General features: G+C 37.8%; 2 protein-coding genes across 2 annotated transcripts; both read left to right on the forward strand.

Moving 5' to 3' along the window:
• Positions 1 to 3,218: 3,218 nt before the first annotated feature.
• Positions 3,219 to 4,641, forward strand: LOC140878697 (uncharacterized). Its single transcript, XM_073282312.1, has 3 exons — positions 3,219 to 3,884; positions 4,208 to 4,399; positions 4,504 to 4,641. Exons 1-3 carry the CDS (start codon positions 3,219 to 3,221, stop codon positions 4,639 to 4,641), a joined length of 996 nt encoding a protein of 331 aa, XP_073138413.1.
• A 294-nt stretch (positions 4,642 to 4,935) lies between these two features.
• Positions 4,936 to 5,625, forward strand: LOC140878698 (uncharacterized). The gene is made up of 2 exons (XM_073282313.1): positions 4,936 to 5,236; positions 5,327 to 5,625. Exons 1-2 carry the CDS (start codon positions 4,936 to 4,938, stop codon positions 5,623 to 5,625), a joined length of 600 nt encoding a protein of 199 aa, XP_073138414.1.
• Positions 5,626 to 23,901: the final 18,276 nt, after the last annotated feature.

A 23,901-nucleotide genomic window follows, 5' to 3' on the forward strand; every position in this document is an offset into this window, starting at 1 on the left:
TAATTTTGTTTTTCTTCCCAAATAGCCCACGTGTGTGTAGCAAAAACTTCAAATTCTGGTTTGTCCAATTGCTCCCACATACAAAATCAAAAATACATTATGTTGGCCCACAACATGTATCCAAGGATTGTCCTTCCAAAGGTGTTTTGTTGCAATGTAGAAAAATAGCGAGTGACAAGTGCAATCAAAAGCAAAACTACAAAGAGAGAAAGAACCACTAACTGGAACATGATGAGCGAGAAGATTCACGTTGAATGAGACGATATCATGAGAGATAAAACACCAAAATAATCGATCCTTTGTAAGCATTGACAGTTGCCATAAAAAAATTCCACCATGTCTTCATAAAATTCACCGACTAATGTTTCGAAGTTTTAAAAAGCCCTGGTTGGAGATGGTAGTCATCGCGTACAGAATATTGGCCTTTGTTGTCGTACCTCTAGAATCTAATGTCCTCTGAAATATTTGCGGAGAGTGGTATTTTGAATAATTCCCCTGCAATGTAAGCATTGAAACTGGTTGATATAAGACTAGCATCCCATGCACCAAGTTGGGTAAAATCACAGAGCGTGCGTGCTCAGCTCTCGCCCTCGTCCCATCCAGAATCTTTTATTGACGAGTTTACTGTTGGCTCTCCTTCCCAAGGAGTAATGGGATCTCCCATTTTGGAATAATGAATTTTAGTTTTTGTAATAATTGTTATATAATTATCTATTATATCTGTACTATTATTTAAACTTATGCCTCTTAAAAAAATCTTATTGATCCTATCTGATTACACTAAATTAAATTTACTTTTGTAACTTTGATTTTAATCGAACATCCAAAATGTCTCTACTTATTAATTAAAATAAAATATGTGTTGTATAACATTATATACACATCACATGTATTCTGTTCGCTAATATATTATAATATATCTTCTATACTTGTGTCATGATCCGACAATTAATTTATATTAAAAAACACATCATTTTTATTTAAATATAAAATCTAGGGATGACGAACTTGCGGAAAAAACCCGAAACAGAGCGAATTTGGGGAGATATGGGGATGAACCCAGTTAGGGTAAAAGGCGATGGTTTGAAGCTCAAGCATTAACCATAAAGGCCCACTGGGCCGAGTCCTATTTGGGCAGGGCGAATGCCCGACCTGGGCCTAATACGAGGTCTAAGGATGGGATGAAGGCTCAAATAAATATCAAAGGTGCTAAGCCTTAGTTTTCGAGCTCATTGGGCTAAGCCAGAATTGAGAAACGTAGAAGTCAGACCCGGGCCCAACATCTGGAAGCTTCGATCATCAGAAATATTTGAGGATCTTTAATAGATAAGGATAAAATCCAACAAATCTATGATTTGATATGGTTTGTAGGTTGGTTCAAGAGTCCTAATCGTCATAGTGGCTGAGTTCTACTTGATTTAGGTGTCGACCATGAGTAGAGTCTCACTCTAACACAAATTTGACCTCAACAAGGTAACTTGCCCCTCCATCCCCTATAAATACAGGTATTTCTTATGGTTTTACACATTCACTCTTGCTCACATATTCACACACCCTTAATCTCTCTTTTGCTCTCATTTTCCTTTTTTGAGCACTGACTTAGGCATTAGAGGGGTCACGCCGAAAACACCTTTGGCGTCCCCTAACGGAGTTTTTGTCTGCGCAGAGCACGTGACACCCGACCCGACCCGCTTCATTGAATATTTGGATATCCTCTCTACCAGATCGAACCCGAGGTAAATTTTTGATATCATCAATTGGCGCCGTCTATGAGAATTTTAAGAATAAATAGTTGAGATGGCTGAAGGGAATGGAGTAAACGTACCTATGGAACATCTTATTTCCGCCGCTGTTGAAAGAGCCCTGGTGCAAGGGAGGGAGCCAATCCTCCTCTCCACGATCAGAACGCCCAGTTGGAAGAAATCAAAAGATTGAAGAAGGAGATGGAACTCTTGAAGAAGAAGAAATCCGGGTACCTAATTATGCCATTCCGAAACATCCTTTCTCCACTGAAATACTAGAGTCGGAACTCCCCAAAAATTTTAAGTTTCCGCACATTGGAGAATACGATGGAAAGGGGGATCCGGAAGAGCATCTGTCCCGTTTTGAGAACGCCACCATGTTGCACAAATATTCTGACCCGATCAAGTGCCAGGTCTTTCCTCACCACTCTGATAGGGCCAGCACAGCAGTGGTTCAACCTATTGCGCCCCGGAGACCGTAATGAGTTCAAGGATTTTAGCAAGGCTTTTCTTCATCACTTTGCTAGTAGTAAAAAGCATTTCACGACTACTTTTAGTCTTTTTTCTATCAAGCAATGAGATCAAGAAGACTTGCGGCCGTATATTAATAGATTTAGTGTTTTGAACCTAGAGGTACCCGCATCTACGACTGATTTGCTTATCAGTGCCTTCATCCAAGGGCTCACTACGGAAAATTTTCTCAAATCACTGATCAAAAAACAACCCTCTACATATGATGAGTTACTGGCCCGAGCTGAAAAGTACGTAAATTTGGAAGAGATACAAGTTTCTCGATTGAGTAAGAAGACAGACAGGCCTAAAAGTCCAAGAAATACTAGGCCCTTCAGCACACCTCGAAGGGGTGGACCACCACCCCGGCCTGAACTGTTGGGAAAATTAGCTTCTTTCACTCATCTAAGGATGTTAAAGACTCGATCCCTCCAGATATGCGAAGAACAACGACTTTTACAAAGGCCCCTGTGGAGTGATCATGGGCCTCGCAGGCCAAAATCAGACAAGTATTGTAACTTTCACAATGAGTATGGACATAACACCAATGACTGTCGACAATTGGAACAAAAAATTGAGAGGATAATTCAACAGGATCCAGGGATGAAGGATATGTTAGCACGACAAAAGGGAGGATATCAGTCAAATAAGAGGGGTCGGGATGGTCTCGACCATTCAGGACAAAGGGCAAGATCCGAGCCACCACATGGTAACTTCCAGCACCCAAACCCAACCAAGGACGATAACAATCAAGGGCCGCCCCCTCCCACGAGAGGATTTATTAACATGATCTCCGGAATACCAACTGATGGAGATTCTAATAGAGCAAAAAAGATGAGTAGTTGAAAGCTGAGCAATATGGAAATTGCCAACCAAGTGGTTCAGACAGGCCCGACCGTTTCTTTTGGTTCGGGAGATTTAAAATTTATATCATATAATCACAATGATGTGCAGGTTATTCAAGCCATGGTTTCCAATTACGACGTAGCTCAGATCTTTGTTGATTCTGTAAGCTCGGTTAATGTACTATTTCAAGAAACGATAAATCAGATGGATTTAGGAGAATATAAGATGGAACCAATAGTGACTGCACTGTTTGGATTCACTGGGCACGTCATCCGACCCATAGGGTTAATTAACTTGCCACTTACTTTAGGCAAGGATCGCATGAGTAAGACCAGGATCGTCAGTTTTATCATCGTGGACGCACCATCAACATACAATGCTATTTTGGGAAGGCCAGCCATGATCACTTTCATGGTCGTGGCCTCAGCACTACATCAGAAAATTAAATTTCCAGTGGGTAATGAAGTTGGTGAGGTTCAAGGAGACCAAAAAACTTCTCGAAAGTGCTATGTAGAAGAAGTACTGATAGAACAAAAAGTGGTTAAGGTTGGTCATGATGACCGACCCGGACCTCAAGGTCAGGAGCAAGTAAATATGTTAGAAGAAAGTGTTCCGGTTACCGCAGAGGAAGAGTACGAGGAGATTTTGATCTCCCCCCCAACAGGGTTTGTAAAGGTGGCTCAGACATTGGAAGCCTCTCTCAAAGAAAAGCTGGTAAAATTTCTAATGAAAAACAAGGATGTATTTGCATGGGATGTGTCTGATCTCTTGGGAGTACTAAGAGAGGTAATGGAGCATAAGTTGAATGTTATCAAGGAATACCGCCCTATCATTATAAAAAATGACACTTCGGACCATAAAAATATGTCGTGATTCAAGAACAAGTGGAAGAGCTGTTGAAGGCAGGACACATCTGAGAGATTCATTTCCCGACCTGGTTGTCGAATATAGTGTTGGTGCCCAAGTCCTCGGGCAAATGGCGCATGTGCGTGGACTTTCGAGATTTTAACAAGGCATGCCCAAAAGACTGCTATCCCTTACCCCGGATTGATCAGCTGGTTGACTCTACATCCGGACATGAGTTGTTATGTTTCTTGGAAGCCTACCAGGGGTACCACCAAATTCCTTTGGCCAAGGAAGACCAGGATAAAGTAAGCTTTGTCACCTCCACGGAAACTTATTTCTATGTGGTAATGCCTTTTGGACTCAAAAATGCTGGTGCTACTTATCAAAGGTTAATGGATAAAGTATTCAAGCAACAAATAGGGAAGAACATCGAAGTGTATGTGGATGACATCTTGGTCAAAACACGAACAACTGAACAATTCATTACCGACCTGAACCAAACATTCCGAACTCTGCGAGATTATCGACTGAAGTTAAACCTGAGAAAGTGTACATTCAGGGTGAAGACTGGGAAATTCCTAGGGTACATGGTCACAAGGAGAGGAATTTAAGCCAATCCGGAGAAAGTCCAGGCCATTATTTCCATGGAATCTCCCAGGAATATTCAGGAATTACAAAGATTGTCTGGAAGGATTGATGCATTGGCTCGGTTCATATCAAGGTCAGCAGATAAGAGTTTCCCTTTCTTCAAAGCACTTAGGAAAACAATAAATTTTTAGTGGGATGAACAGAGCGAGCGAGCTTTCCAAGAACTAAAGACATACTTGAAAGAACTACCAGTGTTGAATAAGCCAATTCAGGGGAAGAGCTCTTTGTTTACCTGTCCGTCACCTCCCGAGCCGCCAGCTTAGTCCTGGTCAGGAAGGAGGGAATGAATCATCTGCCTGTTTACTTCATCAGTCATGCCTTGAAGGGAGCTTAACTTAACTACATGACTCAAGAAAAGTTGGCCCTGGCCCTTGTCATTACGGCTAGGAAGTTGAGACCTTACTTCTTGTCACACCCGATCACTGTCCTTACTAATAGTGCTTTGGGAAAAATTGCAGCCAACCCGAATGCATCAGGAAGACTAATCAAGTGGATCACAGAGTTAAACGAGTACGACATAAAGTTCGAACCCCAATCCACTATCAAAGCTCAGGCCCTAGCTGATTTTCTGGCGGAAACCGTCCAGTTAAAGAAAGAAGAACAGTGGAAGATATTTGTGGATGGATCGTCTTGTCAAACAAGAAGTGGGCTCGGGATTGTAATAATCTACACTTGGGGCGAGGAAACTAACATTTCAATAAGGTTAGATTTCTGAGCATCCAATAATGAAGCAGAATATGAAACACTCTTGCTTGGATTAAAAGCTGCTCGGAATCTTGGTGTCTCCCGGGTTATCCTCTTTTTAGACTCACAATTAGCCATACAACAAAGCAATGGGAAGTTCGAGATCAACAATGAGAAGATGATAAGATATTCTCGAGCACTAGACAAAGCTAAAGATGAGTTCACCGAACTCACAATGGAGTTAATCCCGTGCACTGAAAACGAGAAGGCTGATCACTTGGCTCGCCTGGCTAGCTCTATGGGAGAACCACTTGAGCCCGAACTGAAAGGACAAGAGCTCATATCCTAGCTTGAAACTTTAGATGACATCATCGCAGAAGTACTTGAGGGAGATTGGAGATATGATATACACAAATACTTGACTAAGGGTGAACTCCCGAATAATAGCAAGATGGCTCGGGAAGTTAAGAGGATAGCCTTAAGTTTTGTGATGATTGATCGAATTATCTTCAAACGGTCATTCTCCCGACCTCTTCTGAAATTTCTAGGCCTGGACGAAGCAAATTATGTTCTACGTGAAATTCATGAAGGATGTTGTGGCAATCACTTGGGCAGCATAGCTTTAACAAGAAAAGCTGTCCTAGCTGGTTTATTTTGGCCTACCATGCGAAAATATGTATTCTTCTTACTCAATTCATGTTATAACTATCAAATACATGCCAATTTACAGTGGAAGCCTGCAGAGTTTATGAAGGCAGTGGTAGAAGCCTGCCCTTTTGATCAGTGGGAAATGGATATTGTTGGACCATTCCCTATCAGTATGGGACAGAGGAAGTTCTTCTTGGTCGCAATCGATTATTTCTCCAAATGGGTAGAGGCAGAACCCCTAGCCAAAATCACGAAAAAAGAAGTACTGTGTTTCCTATGGAAAAATATTGTGTGTCGGTTCAGGATACCGCGCAGGCTCATATCAGACAATGGAAGGAAATTCTATTGATCGAAAGTCCAAGCTTGGTGTGAAGAGATGGAAATTGAAAAAGTCTTCACGTCTGTAGCCTACCCACAAGGGAGCGAGCAAGTAGAAGTCACTAATAGAACAATCATCCAAGCGCTCAAAGTGCGACTGGACACGGCTCAAGGAAAGTGGGTAGACGAGCTCCCATCCGTGTTATGGTCTTACCGAACTACCACAAGGTTCGGGACGGGTGAGACACCATACAATATGGTGTACGGAACATAAGCAATTCTTTCTGCAGAGATCGGACAGGAAAGTGCTCGGATAATAGCATATGGCCCTGACGATCAAGAATTGCGAGCAATGGACTTAGAAGCAATTATTTTCTAAACACTCAAACTTTTAACTTATATTAGCTTTAAACCTCTATTTTCAAGCACGTTCTACTTTAACTTCTCACCAGCTTCAACATAATGTCTAGAAAAATCACTTTTATATAAGCAAAGCTCTCCAAAACACTCTCTTAGTTGAATAACTATGCAAATTGGAACTCCGATACAAACCGATGGTCTTACCACTGTTGAGTTTAACCGTGTCTCCTATGCTCGTATTCTTATTGAAAAAATTGATACTTCCTGTTCTCTTAAGAAAAGTGTTATAGTGTTTGGTCTGACAAGCAAAAAATTTAATGTTGTGTGTTTTATTGCTCGCAAGCGCAAGATGACAAATTTTATTAGAGGATGAATAGAGTATCGTTCCCATAGATAATGAATAATTAATATTACACCAAACATATTAGACAATGTTGAATCAATCCTATTTAGAGCTTCAATGATGACAAGATATTCAATTACTAAATATTTGTAATAATAAAATATAAATTCAAAACGAGGATCAATCAGAGAAGAAATTCTACATGTGAGATTTCACTCAAATTTCCACCATGTATCCCTGGAATCGGCCTGTGGTCAACGGTTTGATCCAGAACCGTGATCGGATTGACCATTAGGCAGTCCGGTGAAGGTTTACGGGTGCCAAGCCCGTTGACCCGACGAGTCGGATTTTTTTGAAAAAAAATTATAATATGTAGTGAATATATAATAAAATGTTAGTGAATGTGATTGAATATAGTGAAAATGTAATATATATATATTTTTATATAAAATGTTAAAAGTTGAAATGTTATATTTTTATTGAATAAATATAATAGATTTTTTTATTGAGACAATGAAATATTTGATAGAGTTTTTATAAGTTCAATTGTGCAAAGTCTTATTTTTTAATTCATTTTTTTATTCTTGAATTATTTATTTAAAATATTTTTGAAAAAAATAAAAGGATTGGCGGCCTGCACCCAAAATCGGCGGTAACCGGACACGGACCCAAATCGTCGGTTCCACGAACCGGATTGTAACCGATCACAGGCAGGCCGGTTAAGGGTCGGTCTTTTGTTGAATTGGACCAAACCCGTGGCCAGGTATACCACCATGTTTAATTTCTCAAAGCGTTATATCGTAAAATTCTCTAGTTTATTGGCCATGAATTCACAACATTTTCTATTCCCTTTTCCAAGTAATGATCAAACTTTAATTATCTAATATCGCCCTAAATATTCCTATTAATGGTCAATTAATAAATAATAAGAACAACACAATATTTTTTAAGTCTTCAATGAAATAATAGGCCTTCCGAACACTATAATCTCCAATATTGATGTATTTTCTATATCTTGTTTATATTCTCTCTCCCGATTGATGAATTTAAACATAAAAATCATTCAACTTATGGTTAGTAAATTGAAAGCAATAAATCAAGAAAACACAAATAAATCAAACAAAGAATTCCAATAACTATTTCAAATTAAAGATAAACATGATTTCTAGTCTCACTATGTCGTCCCTCAAGATGAGAAAATTATTTTATAATGAAATCTGAAAAACGAGGCAGTCCTGAGAAAAACGTGGTCATGGGAACCTGGACGAAGAAAAAAATATGGTCCCTCTAGGATTAATTTTGAAAAATCAAATAAATAAATAACAAAATAATTTAACATCATAATCAAAGTAACCATAATATATAATTGAAAAATTAACATATTTTCAATTACATATTTGATGAAGAACACTTCGTAATTTTGGTGATGATTAAAACATATCAAAAAAACAAAACAAAACTAAGAACAAAGTAAAATCAGACTGATATTAAATTAATACATTGATTTGGACATATTAAAAAGCTTATGGATCTCTCTTCTGATATATTAGTTGATAAGACAAGATAAGAGAGAATAGATCAAATACCATATCAGGTCTGCATCACGTAGCAAGTCAGTATCTCGTTGATCGGACAAAACAAATCAAACACCAGATCAGATTAAAGCTACGCATCAAAGTTGTTAGAATAAAAGACAAGAAAATTTGTTGGAAATATTGACGTTAATATCCGTAGCCGACAATAATTCAAATGTTCCACTATATTTGGAAAGGTACGAGGACACGTGTCATCTTCTTGTTCAATGTCGGATGAAACAGAGACAAACATTCACCGGAAATTTTTTTTGAACGTTGAAGAAAGAGCATCTATAAATACAGGATGATATTCAGAGATCATCATCTTTTGCTCTCGCGATTTTGAACTTAAAGATTATCAAGCTTTCATTTTTGAATTTCACGCAGTCAGACAAGTATCAGATCAAAGTTTTATACACAGAGTTCAAGCTCACTATTTGTACCAGATCAATTGATCAAGATCACTCTGTGATACTCAGACCAACTTGTCGAAGAATATCTCACTTAGAATTCAAATTTGTAACTCAGACAGATAGTGATATGTATTGAAAAGTTGATACTAGGAGTTTCTTTCAAGGGTTGATCGGATCATATGTGTACAAGAAGTTGTGTAAATCAAACTTTTCTAATAAAAATCCTTCTGAAAATAGAAGAAGAGGTCTCGTAAAAGTTTTAGCTTTGAACTTCCATAAAAATCTCGTGTTCCTATCTTTACTTACTATCTTTACATATTTGATCTGCCTTAAGCTTTACAGTTCAATTTTTCAAGGAAGATATTTTCCGTCTGATCAGATCAGTTCTTTCGAGCAAAATATTGTTTAAGCAAAATACATGCAAACAGACTGTTAATTCAGCTCAAGTACTCAAAATATTTTTAAGTGTGTATTCAATCCCTCCACTATACACACGTTTTTCGATCTTAATAATTAGTATCAGAGCGGGTTTACTTGCTTAAACTGAACTGCTCTTGATAAGCTATGACATCATTTAACAAAAATTCATATGTCCTCTAAGGAAGATTATGATGATTGAAAAATTCTCATGCAAGCACATCTGTCTGCTCAAGACAATGATATGTGGTACATCGTCACAGATGGACCAATGAAAATCATGAAAGTAAACACTGCAGTTGCTACCACCGAGGGTGCACCTCAAATTATTGAGAAACCTAGACCAGAATGGACAACAGAGGACAAAAAAAAAAAAAGCAAACTTGGACAATGTGGCAAGAGACATACTATACAAAACCTTGGATAATAATATGTTTAGCAAGATCAAAACTTGCACCACAACAAAAGAAATATAGACAAAACTCACACAACTGTGTGAATGAAATGATCAAACAAAGGAAAACAAACTTATGGTGGCAATCCAGAAGTTTGACAGTATCAAAATGAAGCCCGGAGAAAGAAAAAATGAGTTCGATGAAAGATGTAGAAACATAATGATTGATCCAAATGCCTTGGGCAAAAGCTACAGTAACAGAGAAGTGGCTCAGAAAGTTAGGAGAGCCTTTCCCCGAGAATGGGATGTTAAAACAATCGCAATGAGAGAATCTAAGGATCTCAACAAGATCGAGTTACATGATCTGTTTGCAGATCTCAAAGCTTATGAGTTTGAGCTGGAGTTCGAATTGAATAAGAGCCATCTACTCCACAAGTTACTAAGGCTCTGACAGCGGCAAAGGAAACATACACTATTAAGACTGCAGATCAACTGAGTAGTGATTCTATGTCACTATTTGTCAAGAAATTTGGAAAGTTCATCAGAAAGAACCACAAAAATTTCCAGAGCACAAATAAATCAAGTTTCAAACAGAAAGAACCAACCAATGATGATCAAGCTTGCTATAACTGTGGCAAGAAATGACACTTCATAGTTGAATGCACAAAACCAAAGAAGGATGAGAAGAAGACACCACACAATAAATTCACAAGAGAAGAAAGAAAGAACTTCAGAAGAAAGAAAGAGCAAAAAGAACTAATGGCAGAAGAAAACAATAGCAAGTAGGCAGAATCATATACTGAGTCATATTGCTCAGAAACTTATTCAAGTGAGAGAGATGATGAAGTTGTCAAATGCTGAATGGTAGGAGATAATTCAGAAATCCCAGATGATGGCGAGGCATTTTATTTTACTTCAGATGAATTTACTAGAGAAGATTTCATCACTGCTTTAAATGAAATGATTATTGAGTATCTAATACTATCTCATGCATTTGAGGAAGTCAAAACAGATGGAAAGAGCACAACAGATAAGTCAGATCAAATGGATTCTACGAAGTATATTGAATCAGACAGTCTAAAGGCTCAAATATATTTGTTAATGACCGAAAACACAAACATGAGAAGTGAACTCCAAGTTGTTCTATTTGAGAATTAAAGGTTGACAAACTAAGTAAATACTTGTAATAAGTTTTCTATTTCATTAGATAGACTGAATGGAATGAAAAAGCAAGCTCGTGATAGAACTGGCTTTGGCTTCAGCTTGAATGACAGCAGTTCATCTGAAACTAATAATCAGTCATGTCTGGATAAGAACAATTCCAAATATATGAAATTTGTTAAATCATGTACGACATATGAACACATTGAGCCTGAAATTCCTGATAGACCTCCAATAAATAAACATAGCAAACTTTTTCATAAAGGTTTGGGATATGTTGAGTTTTAAAGTTCACAGTTTAGAATGACCAAAACCAAACCAAACCAAATAGGTCTGGATATGGTCAAGAAAGACAGAACTTCATGACAACAAAACATAAATTGTATTTCAAAAACAAACTTGATCCAAAGAGGTATTGGAAGCCTAACATGAACAATCAGTCTGACTATTACACTAGGCACCCACAACACAATGCACGAAAGATATCAGCTAGATCACTTACTCTTGGAGGCATGTATCGTGGAAAATATATAAAGATAATTCAAGTATGGATTCCCAAGGGATTAATCCAGTGTGGACCCAAATAAATATGAGTACCAAAATTATTTTTATTTTTGATTTCAGGGTAAAAGAACTGACTGGTAAAGAAATCAGTTTGGTACTTGGAAAAGGGCTGTTCCAGACATATGACTGGAGAAATCAAGCTTTTGTCTGAATTTTCACAAGGTTTAGGACCCAAAATCATATTTGGAGATAATTCAAAGGGTATGACTATGGGTAAGGGTAAGCATATCCATGACAACATTATCATTAAAGACGTTTTGCTAGTAGAAAATTTAAAGCATAATCTGATTAGCATAAGTCAATTATGTGATTATGATTATTGTGTGGAATTTCAAAAACACACTTGCACAGTGTGATCCTTAAAGATCAAATATAAACTATGTATTTTGTGCTTGATCTTCGGCTCTTGTATAATTCTTCAATCTTAATTCTTGAACTCTTCAAAAATGACTTCAGTTGAATTGAACAATGTGGTAGAGTTATTTCTCGATCCAGGGGCTTCATTAAATGAGTTTGATCCCCATTTATAGATGTAACAACAGCGATAAAGAAATTTGAAATATTTTCGTACAAAAGAGTCGTTGCTTTGTCTTTTATTCTCTGTCAAATCTGACTTTCGTACGAAGAGATAGTGCACATGCACAGTAGCCATTGTACAGAAATCCTTATCCACAACTTCGGTCGACTGAATGCAGTTTGATAGATTGTGTTGGCAGTGACCTGATGGCTTCAGTTGAGTCCCACCTATGATTCCACTAGACTGGTTCAGTTTGGGTATCTTTAGTTTAGTTCGTTAGTTTAAATTCAGTTTGGGTAGGTAAACTGATGGCAGTTTGGGTCTCGATCAGTTTGAGTTATTAATCCAGTCTTATTTATTTTGCCTTAGAATATTTTGTGAAACACCAAAACTAAATAAGTGAATTTCCAACAATTTCTCTTTTTTTGGTGTTTGACAAAATATAGCATTTAAAATCCAGTAGGAAAAAACTCAAATTTCATTTCACCTTTTTTGGCATGGACAACCGAGGAGGCACAAATTTCAAGATTTAATGCTAAAGCAATCAACACTATATTCTCCAGCGTGAACATGAGGATTTTTGGTCTTATTGGTGATTGTGTTACTGCCAAGGATGCATGGGATACTTTACAAGAGCATTGTGATGGATCTGAGAGTGTCAAGAGAACAAGGATGAGGTTGTTGAATTCAAAGTTCGAAAACCTCCGTATGAGCGAAGATGAAACTATTTATGAATATGATCAGCGTCTTCGAGAGTTAGTCACTGAAGAATTCACTCTTGGAGAACCAATTGCAAAAACACCAATATGTAGATAAAATACCATAAGAACACTTGTCGTGCCAAAATCCATTATGTGATAAAAATATAGAGAACAAAAGAATCTCAGAGATACAATAGTAGATAAAATAGGATGAGATCTTCTATCTGTTGCTCAAATGATATTTGTAGGAGCCTGAACCTCAACTGGTAAGAGTGCTTTGACTAGTCTGGCCTGATGGCCTCCTCTAGATGAAATATATCCAGCTGGGGGAGTGATGGTTTGAGTAATAAGTACTTGTTGTGTCAAAGAGGAAAGAGACTTGATTTTATTGGTCATGAAATGAAAATTATCAGTCATTGCCCCTTGCAAAATTTGAACTTGAGTGGATAAATTGTCCAATTTATGTTCAACCTTTTCTTGAGATTGCCGCAGTTGAGGTAGAGAAGATGCAGCTTGGTTGAATTTGTTCATTGATTTGAAAAAAATAGTGAAATGTATTTGAGGCAACACTACCTCCTTGGTCAACGAGTCACGAATGGCCGAAATGTGATTTCTCACTTGGCCTTGATCATTTCTGATCGCTTGAATATTCTCAAAGAGTGTAGCCAGTGAGGACTCAGTGTCGTTCAAAGTGCAGTTCAGATCATAAAATTCTTGGTCAGAAGTTTCTTCTTCTACTGCTTCATCATCGCATTAGCTGGATGTACCTTTCTTACCAAAACTGAATTTAGCTAACTGATTGCCTTTGTTTAGAAGATCTTTATTTTTGTCCACTTCAACTGAAAAATTTCAACTTTGGCTACTTTTACTTCAATACTATCTTCCTCGGTGATTTTACTCTTTCCTTTTTCATTGTCAGAGTTAGACTATTTTTCAATCTCAGTCTTGGTTTTAATTTCAGTCTGGACTTTTGGTTGTGTGGTTGTTGGTCCTGACTAAATGATCACTTGAACATCAGTACACTCCTCAGATTGGTTAGCTTTAGGAACTGGGGCTAGAAATTCCAAGATTGTGTCTCTTATAATTTCTTCAAAAAAGAATCTTGGAATTGTAAAAGTGGTATCAATTCTTGTAGATGTTCTTGTACATATCACCAACGCCAAATTTGTTGGAAGAACTGATTCTGTCATTTCAACATTTAGAGCAGTTGACTTTCTCAGTTGTATTTCCAAAACTGTTTCCTTCACTGGACTTGCCACTTCCAAAATTTGTTCCTTAGGAATCTCAATATCTTCATCCATCTTCTCAAAATCCTCTCCTTCTTAAAATTTAAGCACAATGTCCTTTGTGAAATTGTTGAGAAACTCATCAATATTGATATTGGTCATCTCCTCAACTGGACTAGTGCCTCTTTGCATTTTAGAATCTAAATCGATCATGGGTCCAGTTTGGTGACTGAGATATTGCTCAACTGATATTAAATCAGTCTGGGTGGTCTCTTGTTCTACTTCATTCAACATTTCATCAAAATTGTGATCAGAGGAACATTGTTCTGCATCTTCACCTTGTCTTGATTCTTTGGACATAGAAAAGTCAATTGATTTTGCTGACTTGTGATATCTGGGAACTAAGATTAGTTCTTGGTCCATTTCCCACATTTTCATTTGGCTCTGAATAGTGATAAGGTCGGAGTCTATCTGTCTAAATACAACATTGTCATCATAGGAAGTAGACTCAGTAAAGTTTTAGTTATTCTTGAGCTCGGTCCAGATGGATGATTATCATAAGATCAAAGAAATACTTCCTTCTTTCCAGAGCTAACAAGATTTTATCAGTTTTAACAGTGTGCAGAACTGCTTGCTCCAAGGACAAATATCGAACTAAAGTATTTCTCCTTCTGAGCTTCTGTAACGCCCCAAATTTATCTTAATTGAGTTTATTTGAGATAATCGGAGATTAGATAATTCAAGAGCCGATTTGATTTTGATCAGGGTCTATTTTGCAATTTTTGGATTTTTCAAGGACTAAAATGCAAATATGATATTTTTTATAATATCTTAGCATGTTTGACTTGTCTTCACTTCTTCTCCATCACCTCCATCTCGCCTTCCACCATTGAAGATGCCCCAAAGTCTTTCCAAGATTTGTGATTTCAATTTCCGGTCGATCCGTCCGTTAGAATTTATTTTCGAAGGCAGATTCACGATCCCGACAGCGAGAGATTCGTTCTATAGTAAGTTTTTTCTCAGATCAGTTATATTTCTATTTTCGGATGTTGTTAAAATATACTGAGTTTCAGATATGATGTTCTTGAACTAGTTCTTATCGTTTATTCTCAGTCGGTTTTGAATTAGAGCGTCGTTCGGAATTGTTATGATTTTTGGAAGCATAATTCGAAAAAGTGGATTTTGAGATGTGTTGGATTTGAATTTTTGTCGATGTTTTAGCATTGGTTTGAGTTGTTTGCGATGTTGTACTGCTGTCTGTGTTTTCGGTTTGATCAGTATATAGCCGTTATGCCACCGGTTTGAGTTTTGGGATCTTAAACCGTTTGAATTGTTGAACTTTGGCTATTGGGTTTTTTCGTCGTTGTTAATATTTTTTTGCCTCCGTACAGATTCGTTTGAAGTCTGTTGAGCCCAGAGTTAGCAGAAGTCGATCGTCGAAGAGTTGGACGAAGAGCGGTATAGAATTTACCTTGAGCATTGTTGTTGTTTTAGGTTGTATAGATTTTGATATAACCTCTTATTGTAGCTTATCCAGAGTTGGAGCTATTCAAATCAAGAAAGGTACAAGCAGTCATTGTTTTAGCGGGATAGCACACTCAAGACAGTTGGTTCTTGAGTTTCCCTGAAATCACATACTTGCATCAATACTTGTTCTAAAATGGGAAACTTGTATTTTGTGATTGAATTCTTGCTATTATGTGAATTATGTTTTAATGCAATTGGTATTTCTATATGCATTCAAATTGAGCCTAAATATTTGATTTCAGCGAGCAGAACGGCCCTTTTTGTTTAGACGTTTTGGGGGATATATTGTGAGTGGCCTAGGTTGTAGAAGTTTACCTAGTGTCAGCATAATCCTTATAGTCGCACCAGAGTCTAGGGGATAGAGATACGTGGCACCACCTCAATCGGGAGAGTCGATGAGTTGTTACGTGATCTCATCCTCGGGATCCCAAAAGCATAGCAGCAATTCCTTGATTATCAGAGTTGATATCCCTGTTTTAAAGACATGCATTTCATTTGTATTAACATTGAATATGATGTCTTTATATCATGTTATTGAGATATTACTTGTTATTGCATGTTATATTGCTTCTACTGGGAATATCATTCTCACCGGAGTTATCTGGATGTTGCTTTGTTTTGTATGTGTACTTGAAAACAGGTGGGGCAGGATCGAGTCAGAGGAGACTTGGTTAGCATCGAGATCAAGGAATAGAAGTGGAACTCAGTTTAGAAGTCGAATCAGCATGTCAATATAGTTTATGTTTTGCGAGCATGTTTAGAATTCAAACTTATTTGTATTTTTTATTGTAAGCGAGAATTGATGCAGGTACTACCGAATCGAATGTATTTCAACTCTAGACTCTTCATGTATCGTTCTTGGTTAGATGGATATTTTAAATGCATGTGTTTAGGTTTGGAATGGATTTGTTTTCGATAGAGTGACGTTTTGGAGCGAGAGGCCGGTGCGGGCGCGCTTGTTTTAGGCAAGGCTCGGGCGCGGGCGCACGGTCGACTTTGTTTAAAAAAATTGTGGCTTTATGCCATGGCTTATTGTTGTTGCTTGAGAGATTTGTTCTTGATTAGATGCTTAGAACCGAGGTTCTCACATTAAGTGGTATTAGAGCGATAAATTCTTTGTTTGAACTAGAAGTGAGCGGGGTAGATCGAGTCCGTATGTATTGACTCCTCGCATGTGATTGAGTTATTTATTTGATTATTTAAATTCCATGTGAGCATGATTTATTATTTGAAAATTATTTGAATTACATGATTATGTGATTTAATTTATAATCATGGACTACTTGAGATATAACTTTTTTTTTATCGACTTGTATCCGAAATTCTGAGAGGTTGAAGGGCACCGAATTGTAGCGATTGAGATATCTGGTGTCCTAACCTTTGATTATCAGATGGGTCCTCGTCGAGTAATTAACAAAAACCCACCGCCATTTACTCCTTCGAACGAACATGCTAGTATCGAAATTGATCAGATGGATGCCACATCAACTCCTATGGAAACCTTGCTGATGAGGTTCCAATCCTTTAAGCCGCCAACTTTGAAGGGTACTGAAAACCCTGTTGACTGTTAGAGCTGGTTGGACGACATTAATCAGTTGTTTGATTCCCTTGATTATTCAGATGACCGCCGGACCAGGTTAGTCATTCATCAGTTGCATGGTGTTGCTAAGAACTGGTGGATCACGACGAAGAGAGCCATTGAGAATCGAGGTACAGTCATTACTTGGAACTTGTTCAAAACTGAGTTTTATAAGCGATTTTTCCCAGTTTCGTATCGAGAGGATAAGGGAGCCGAGTTTGCCACTCTGAGGCAAGGGCACTTGAATATCGAGTATGTAGCCAAGTTTGATAGTTTGCTGAGATTTGCACCGCACATTGTCGACAACGAAGAAGCGAAATCCGACCAGTTCCAGAGAATAAAATTTAAATTAAATTTTTTCTCAAGAATTGAAAAATAAAGTAAAATTCACATAAATAAAATTAAAATAAAATGAAATTAAATTAAATTAAATTAAATAAAAATAATAAATTAAAGCAGTAACATGGGTTGCCTCCCAAGAAGCGCTTGGTTTATAGTCGTCAGCTCGACTCTCCTGGTGCTTTTACACTGGCTCGATCAATGCAATTTTCTCCATATTCCGCACTTCCTGGCCAAAATAATGTTTCAACTGTTGGCCATTGACTTGGAAAGTTTGGTCGTCATGACAACTCATTTCCACGGCTCCATAGGTATGCACTTTCACCACGGTGAATGGGCCAGACCATCTCGATTTCAACTTACCTGGAAACAATCTGAGACGAGAGTTAAATAATAACACATGTTGTCCAGGCTCAAATTCTCTTTTTAACAATATTTTATCATGCCACTTTTTGGTCTGTTCTTTGTAGAGTTTGGCATTTTCGTAAGAATGATTACGAAATTCTTCTATCTCATTCAACTGCAACAGTCGCTCTTCTCCAGCAGCTTTCAGTTCAAAATTCAACTTTTTCACCGCCCAATATGCTCGATGCTCTAACTCCACTAGCAGATGGCATGCTTTACCAAAGACCAACTTGTATGGCGACATGCCAATAAGAGTTTTGAACGCGGTCCGGTATGCCCATAGTGCATCATCAACTTGATCGCCCAATCCTTCCGGTTAGTGTGGACCGTCTTTTCCAGAATTTGCTTGATTTCCCGGTTGGATATTTTAGCTTGCCCATTTGTTTATGGATGGTATGCACATGCCACTTTATGTCTAACCCCATATTTTGTCAGTAATGAATTAAAAATCTTATTGCAGAAATATGTACCTTCATCACTGATAATGGCCCTTGGCGTTCCAAACCTCGTGAAAATATTTTTCTGTACAAACTTTACCACTACACGAGATTCATTAGTTGGGGTGGCGATTGCTTCCACCAGTTTCAAAACATAATCAACAACCAACAAAATATAAGATTGACCAAAAGAGAGGGGAAATGGTCCCATAAAATCAATACCTCAAACATCAAATAATTCAACTTCTAAAATATTTGTAAGGGGTAATTCATGACGCCTAGATATATTACCCATCCTTTGACATCTATCACAAGCTTTTACCAAGGTATAACTGTCTTTAAATAAATTTGGCCAATAAAAACCAGACTGAAGTACCTTGGCGGCTGTTCGTGAGGCTCCAAAGTGACCGCCATACGACGCAGAGTGACATTGTTCCAAAATTTCTTTTGCTTCAGCTTCATCCACACATCTCCTTATCACTTGATCCGAACACTTCTTGTACACAAACGGATCATCCCATAGATAAAACTTGACATCATGGAAAAACTTCTTCCTTTGGTGATGATTAAGATTTGGAGGCAAAACCCCACAAGAAAGAAAATTAGCAAAGTCAGCAAACCAAGGAAGTTTAGAATTTACCTAAAAAAGATGCTCATCAGGAAATTGCTGCTTGATGAGTTCATATTGTTGGAGAAAACGGTGATCAGATCAATCAGAATTGATACCCGGTGCAGCGGAAGTTTTAAAATTTTATATGGAACGATTCCATATCATGGGTATCAAAACTTTACGATTAAATTGTGCGTGTAAAAATTAAATAACAATTAAATTTTTACCTTGAATCTCGAAGCGAGATTATGGACACCAACAGATTACTCTGCTCTTGTTGTATATCCCAGGAACTGATGGACGAACAATTCTTCAATCAGGTCCACGAACAGAAGTTTAATACCTCTGATAGATTGCACTAGAAAATCTATCAGAAGTTTCTACGAAGAGAATTAACGAATTTGATCCGTTAAACCAGACTGCAAATTCAAAATTCACAGGCTGGAATTTTTCGAGCAGAGAGGGGAGAGGGGGCGGCGGCCACTAGGTCCCAAAAACCCTAGTGAATTTCGAAAATTATGCCTCTGTTGTGTAATTTCTGTACTGCAATAACTTATTTATAATGTGGGCTGCTAACAGCTTAGGGCCCATTAGTCATAAGTTCAAGCCTGACAAGAAAAGCCCGCATGTTCAGAAATTAATATAAAATTCATCGTGACTCAGATTGATAAACCAATTTCACCAATGTGCACAGAAACCATTTCTGCATCTTTTAAAGTCAAGATAAATTTTCTGAATCGGAATTCAGTGATTTCCAAAAATGCCCATCCCTATGTCATTTTAGGAAATCTTACTCCTCTACTCTGATATAAGAAGTCCTACTTCTTTGTTCATTAAATTTAACTCTTTAAATTTAACTATCTCAACGGGGATTAAAAATCCATTACTTGTGTGACCCTCAATGGTTCAGGGTTACAGCTAGCCGTGGGCTCACAACTCCTTGTGACTCGGAACAACAATTTCCGACTTGCCCATCGAATCATGGTAAGAGCACCTAGCAACATCGCCCCATGATTCCCTAGGTATCACTGATAGTGCCTGCAAGAACCAATAGATTTTGGTTAGCGTACAGTACGGTCCCTTCATCCATATATCCCGATCGAATCAACAACCATTGGTAAATCGAGAGTCGTTCGAGATTCGATAACTATGCAATACATCTTGACGATCAAATAGTGACATCGCAAATGGCTTGAACCTAGACATCTTCATGTTGGTAAACACTGCTAGGCCCGATAATTTTGCGGATGCCATGAATAATGCAAAAGGAGCTGAAGCAGGTTTGTTGAGACAGAGAGGAGCTCCGTTTGTGCCTCAGCAGCCGAGACAGTTTCAGAATCAATCGTCTCAGTATCAGAATCAGCCATCACAGTATCAGAACCAACCACAGAGGTATGAAAGAGGAAGCACTAGCGGTAACAGAATGGATCATTTCAGAGCAAAAGGGAAACAATTCAAGAAGCCAGGGAGCAGTTCTTCTAGATCCAGTGGTTCCAAGCAGTTCGGTTCAGGATAGAGTTCTGGATTTTCATCTTTGTTCTGGAGCAAGTGTGGAGGTAGATACGCCCAAGAGCAGTGTGTAAGAGTCTTCGGGAACTGCAATATCTGTCAGCAGCCAAGACACTTTGCTAAGATGTGCCCCCAGCGTGGTAAATAACGAACTCAGAGTGGGAGTTCTTCTAGACCTATAGCTCAGCCTGAGAGGCAAACTTCTGCGGTTCACTCCTTTCAGCCTCAATAGCAGAATAGACAGGGAGGTAACCCGAATGCGAACCAGCCTCCGAGACAGCAGGCACGAGTCTTTGCTCTGACTAAGGATCAGGCTCAGGTAGCACCTAACGATGTTATAGCAGGTAACTGTTCGATTTTCGGTTATTCTGCTCATGTTTTGATAGATACGGGTGCGTCTCACTCTTTTATATCTGAGAAATTTGTTTTGATGCATGCCTTGCCTTGTGAGCCTTTTCCTGCTGTAGTAGCTGTTACTTCACCTTTGGGTGGAGGAATTGTTTCTGTTAGATTAGTCAGGAACTGTGAACTTCGATTTGAGGAGAATTTTTTAGAATTCGATTGTGTTGTTCTTGGGCTGTCAGATTTTGACTGTATTGTTGGTATAGATGCTTTAACCAAGTACAGGGCAACCGTTGATTGTTTTCAGAAGTTTGTCAGATTCAAACCTGAAATGTCAGACGAGTAAAAATTTTTCGGTAAGGGTTCTCGATATAGAATTCTTTTGATTTCTGTGTCATCGATGACTCTTTTGTTACAGAGAGGTGCAGAGGGATTCTTGGTTTATATGCAGTTGACATACTGAAATCTAGCCCAGAATTGGTTGATATATCAGTGGTTAGAGAATTTGCTGACTTCTTCCCAGATGAGATTCCTGGATTGCCGCCTATTCATGAGATCGAATTCAACATTGATTTATTGTCAGGTACTCAACCTATTTCCAAAGCTCCTTATCATATGACACCAGTTGAATTGAGAGAATTGAAAGAACATCTTGAGGATTTTATTTCCAAGGTATACATCAGACCTAGTGTGTCGCCTTGGGGTTCTCCTGTTCTCTTTGTACGGAAGAAATATGGTTCTATGCGGCTCTGTATTGATTACCGTCAACTGAATCAAGCAACAGTAAAGAACAGATATCCTTTACCTCAAATAGATGACCTTTTTGATCAACTGCGGGATTCTTCTGTCTATTCAAAGATCGATCTGAGGTCAGGATATCATCAGTTGAGAGTGCGTGAAGAAGATGTGCCTAAGACTGCTTTCAGAACGAAGTATGGTCATTTCGAGTTTATATTCATGCCGTTCGGTTTGACTAATGCTCCAGCGGTTTTTATGGGTTTGATGAACCGTATATTTCAGCGTTATTTGGATGAGTTTGTTATTATCTTCATCGATGATATTCTTATCTACTCGAAGAACCGTACTGACCATGTAGAGCATTTGAGGATCGTCTTGCAGATTTTGCGGGTTAAGCAGTTGTTTGCCAAGTTATCTAAGTGCGAATTCTGGTTGGACCGAGTTGTCTTCCTCGGTCATATTATTTCAGGAGATTGGATTTCTGTCGATCTCAGTAAGATCTAAGCGGTTATGAATTGGCCTAGACCAACATCAGTGCCTGAGATTCGAAGCTTTATGGGTTTAGCTGGTTATTATCGCCGATTTATCGAGGGATTCTCATATATTGCAAAGCCGATTACCCAGCTGACTCAAACAAATGCTCCTTTTATCTGGACTACAGATTGTGAGGCTAATTTTGTTGATCTGAAGAAGATACTGACCAGTGCTCAGATTCTTTTTATTCCATCAGGTACTGGAGGTTTTACCGTTTATTGCGATGCTTCTAACCGAGGCTTGGGATGTGTTCTTATGCAGCATAAGCACGTGATAGCATATGCATCGAGGCAGCTGAAGCCGCACGAGACTCGTTATCCGGTTCATGATCTTGAAGTGATTGTTTTTGCTTTGAAGATCTGGCGTCACTATCTTTATGGTGAGTCTTTTGAGATCTTTTATGATCATAAGAGCCTTAAGTATTTGTTTTCACAGACAGAACCGAATATGAGACAGATAAGATGGTTAGATTTGTTGAAGGATTTCGACTGTGAAATCAAGTACTATCCGAGAAAGTCGAATGCAGCTGCAGATGCCTTGAGCTGAAATCTTTGTTCTTTACACTAGTAGAAAAATCGCCTAAGACTTCGGTTAATAACCGAAGTCGTAGGAACTTAATTACCGAAGTAGTGTCACGTGAAGTAATAGGGTACTTTTTTACTTCGCTGAATCACCGAAGTCTTATACCTTAAATTACCGAATTCTTTGGTCATTTTTTGGAGGCAATATTGGACCGGTGCCAAAGTAAAAACATATATTTTACTTCGCTCATTTCATAAGTTACGAAGTCAAACATATGCTTATACTTCGCTTATTAATGAAATTACTGAAGCCATAGAATAGCTTTTACTTCATCAATTTCGTTAACAGACGAAGTGATATAATATCTTTTACTTCGTTAATTTTCTATATTACCGTAGTAAAATGCATTCTTCTACTTCGTCTATTAATGAAATTGCTGAAGTAATAGAATTTGTTTTACTTCGGTATTCTGATTAAAATACTAAGTAGAAGATAATGATTTACTTCGTTTATTCTAAAATTGCCGAAGCAATAGAACACATTTTCTAAATTTAAAATTTAGATACAATAATGCCATAAATATATTTTTGAAACATAAAAATACACTAATAATATTAATAAATCCATCCCAAAACGATACATATATAAATCAACATGTATTCTATCCACCAAAATAATCCGAAATTATATGCACATATCCACACATATTTCCTCAAAACTAAACGTGTACACATTCACGCGTATTTCCTCAAAAATAAGTATTATCCCAATTTGAAATGACATATTCAACCACTTAAACATGTACACATCCACACATATTTCCTAATAAAAAGTATTATCCCAATTTGAAATGACATATTCAGCCACCTACATTTCGTAGTAGTTGGAGACGATCTTCTCCCAAGCCTTGAGCTTTCATTTCCTGGCAAAAAACCCACACCTCAATAAGGTATTGGAATACAACAAGTTTAGAATGAGAGAAAACAATCAAGAAAGAATATACATACAACATGCATATCCACATAGTAGTTCATATGGTTGAACACAAGTGACAGAGGCTGAAAAGACAAAACCATTCCTTTTTTTGGTGTAACTGTGCTCGTTGAAGCTTGATGCATTTCAATTTCAAAGTCTGTAAACAAGTATATAAAACAAAAAAGTAAATGTAAATTATAAACAAATGGCATTAGCATATATTTTGTCTTTTCAATGCCACATGACACTAAAATATAAGAGATATAGTCGCGATCACCTTCGAATGCAGAAGATTTCTTTTTGCTGTCATTTTTGTCCATAGTTATAGTCTTTGAATCTGCCAAAGCTAAAAAGAGACTAAATATGTCAAATTAGGCTTCATTGTGAAAAAATAACATTTCAGTCGACTTTAAACTTACGATTCAAGAAACTCAGTGCTGCAATGAAGAAAATGTTGAAAATAATCGAAAAT

The sequence above is a fragment of the Henckelia pumila genome, chromosome 2 (assembly GCF_033568475.1).
Source record: "Henckelia pumila isolate YLH828 chromosome 2, ASM3356847v2, whole genome shotgun sequence".
Taxonomy (NCBI): domain Eukaryota; kingdom Viridiplantae; phylum Streptophyta; class Magnoliopsida; order Lamiales; family Gesneriaceae; genus Henckelia; species Henckelia pumila.

Coding starts and splice junctions, on each gene's coding strand:
- LOC140878697 (XM_073282312.1), top strand. CDS start 3,219: ATGGTTTCCAATTACGACGTAGCTCAGATCTTTGTTGATTCTGTAAGC. Junction 3,885..4,207: donor TCTTGGGAGTACTAAGAGAG/GTAATGGAGCAT, acceptor GAAGCCTACCAG/GGGTACCACCAAATTCCTTT. Junction 4,400..4,503: donor TGTATGTGGATGACATCTTG/GTCAAAACACGA, acceptor GTGTACATTCAG/GGTGAAGACTGGGAAATTCC.
- LOC140878698 (XM_073282313.1), top strand. CDS start 4,936: ATGACTCAAGAAAAGTTGGCCCTGGCCCTTGTCATTACGGCTAGGAAG. Junction 5,237..5,326: donor ATCGTCTTGTCAAACAAGAA/GTGGGCTCGGGA, acceptor ATAATGAAGCAG/AATATGAAACACTCTTGCTT.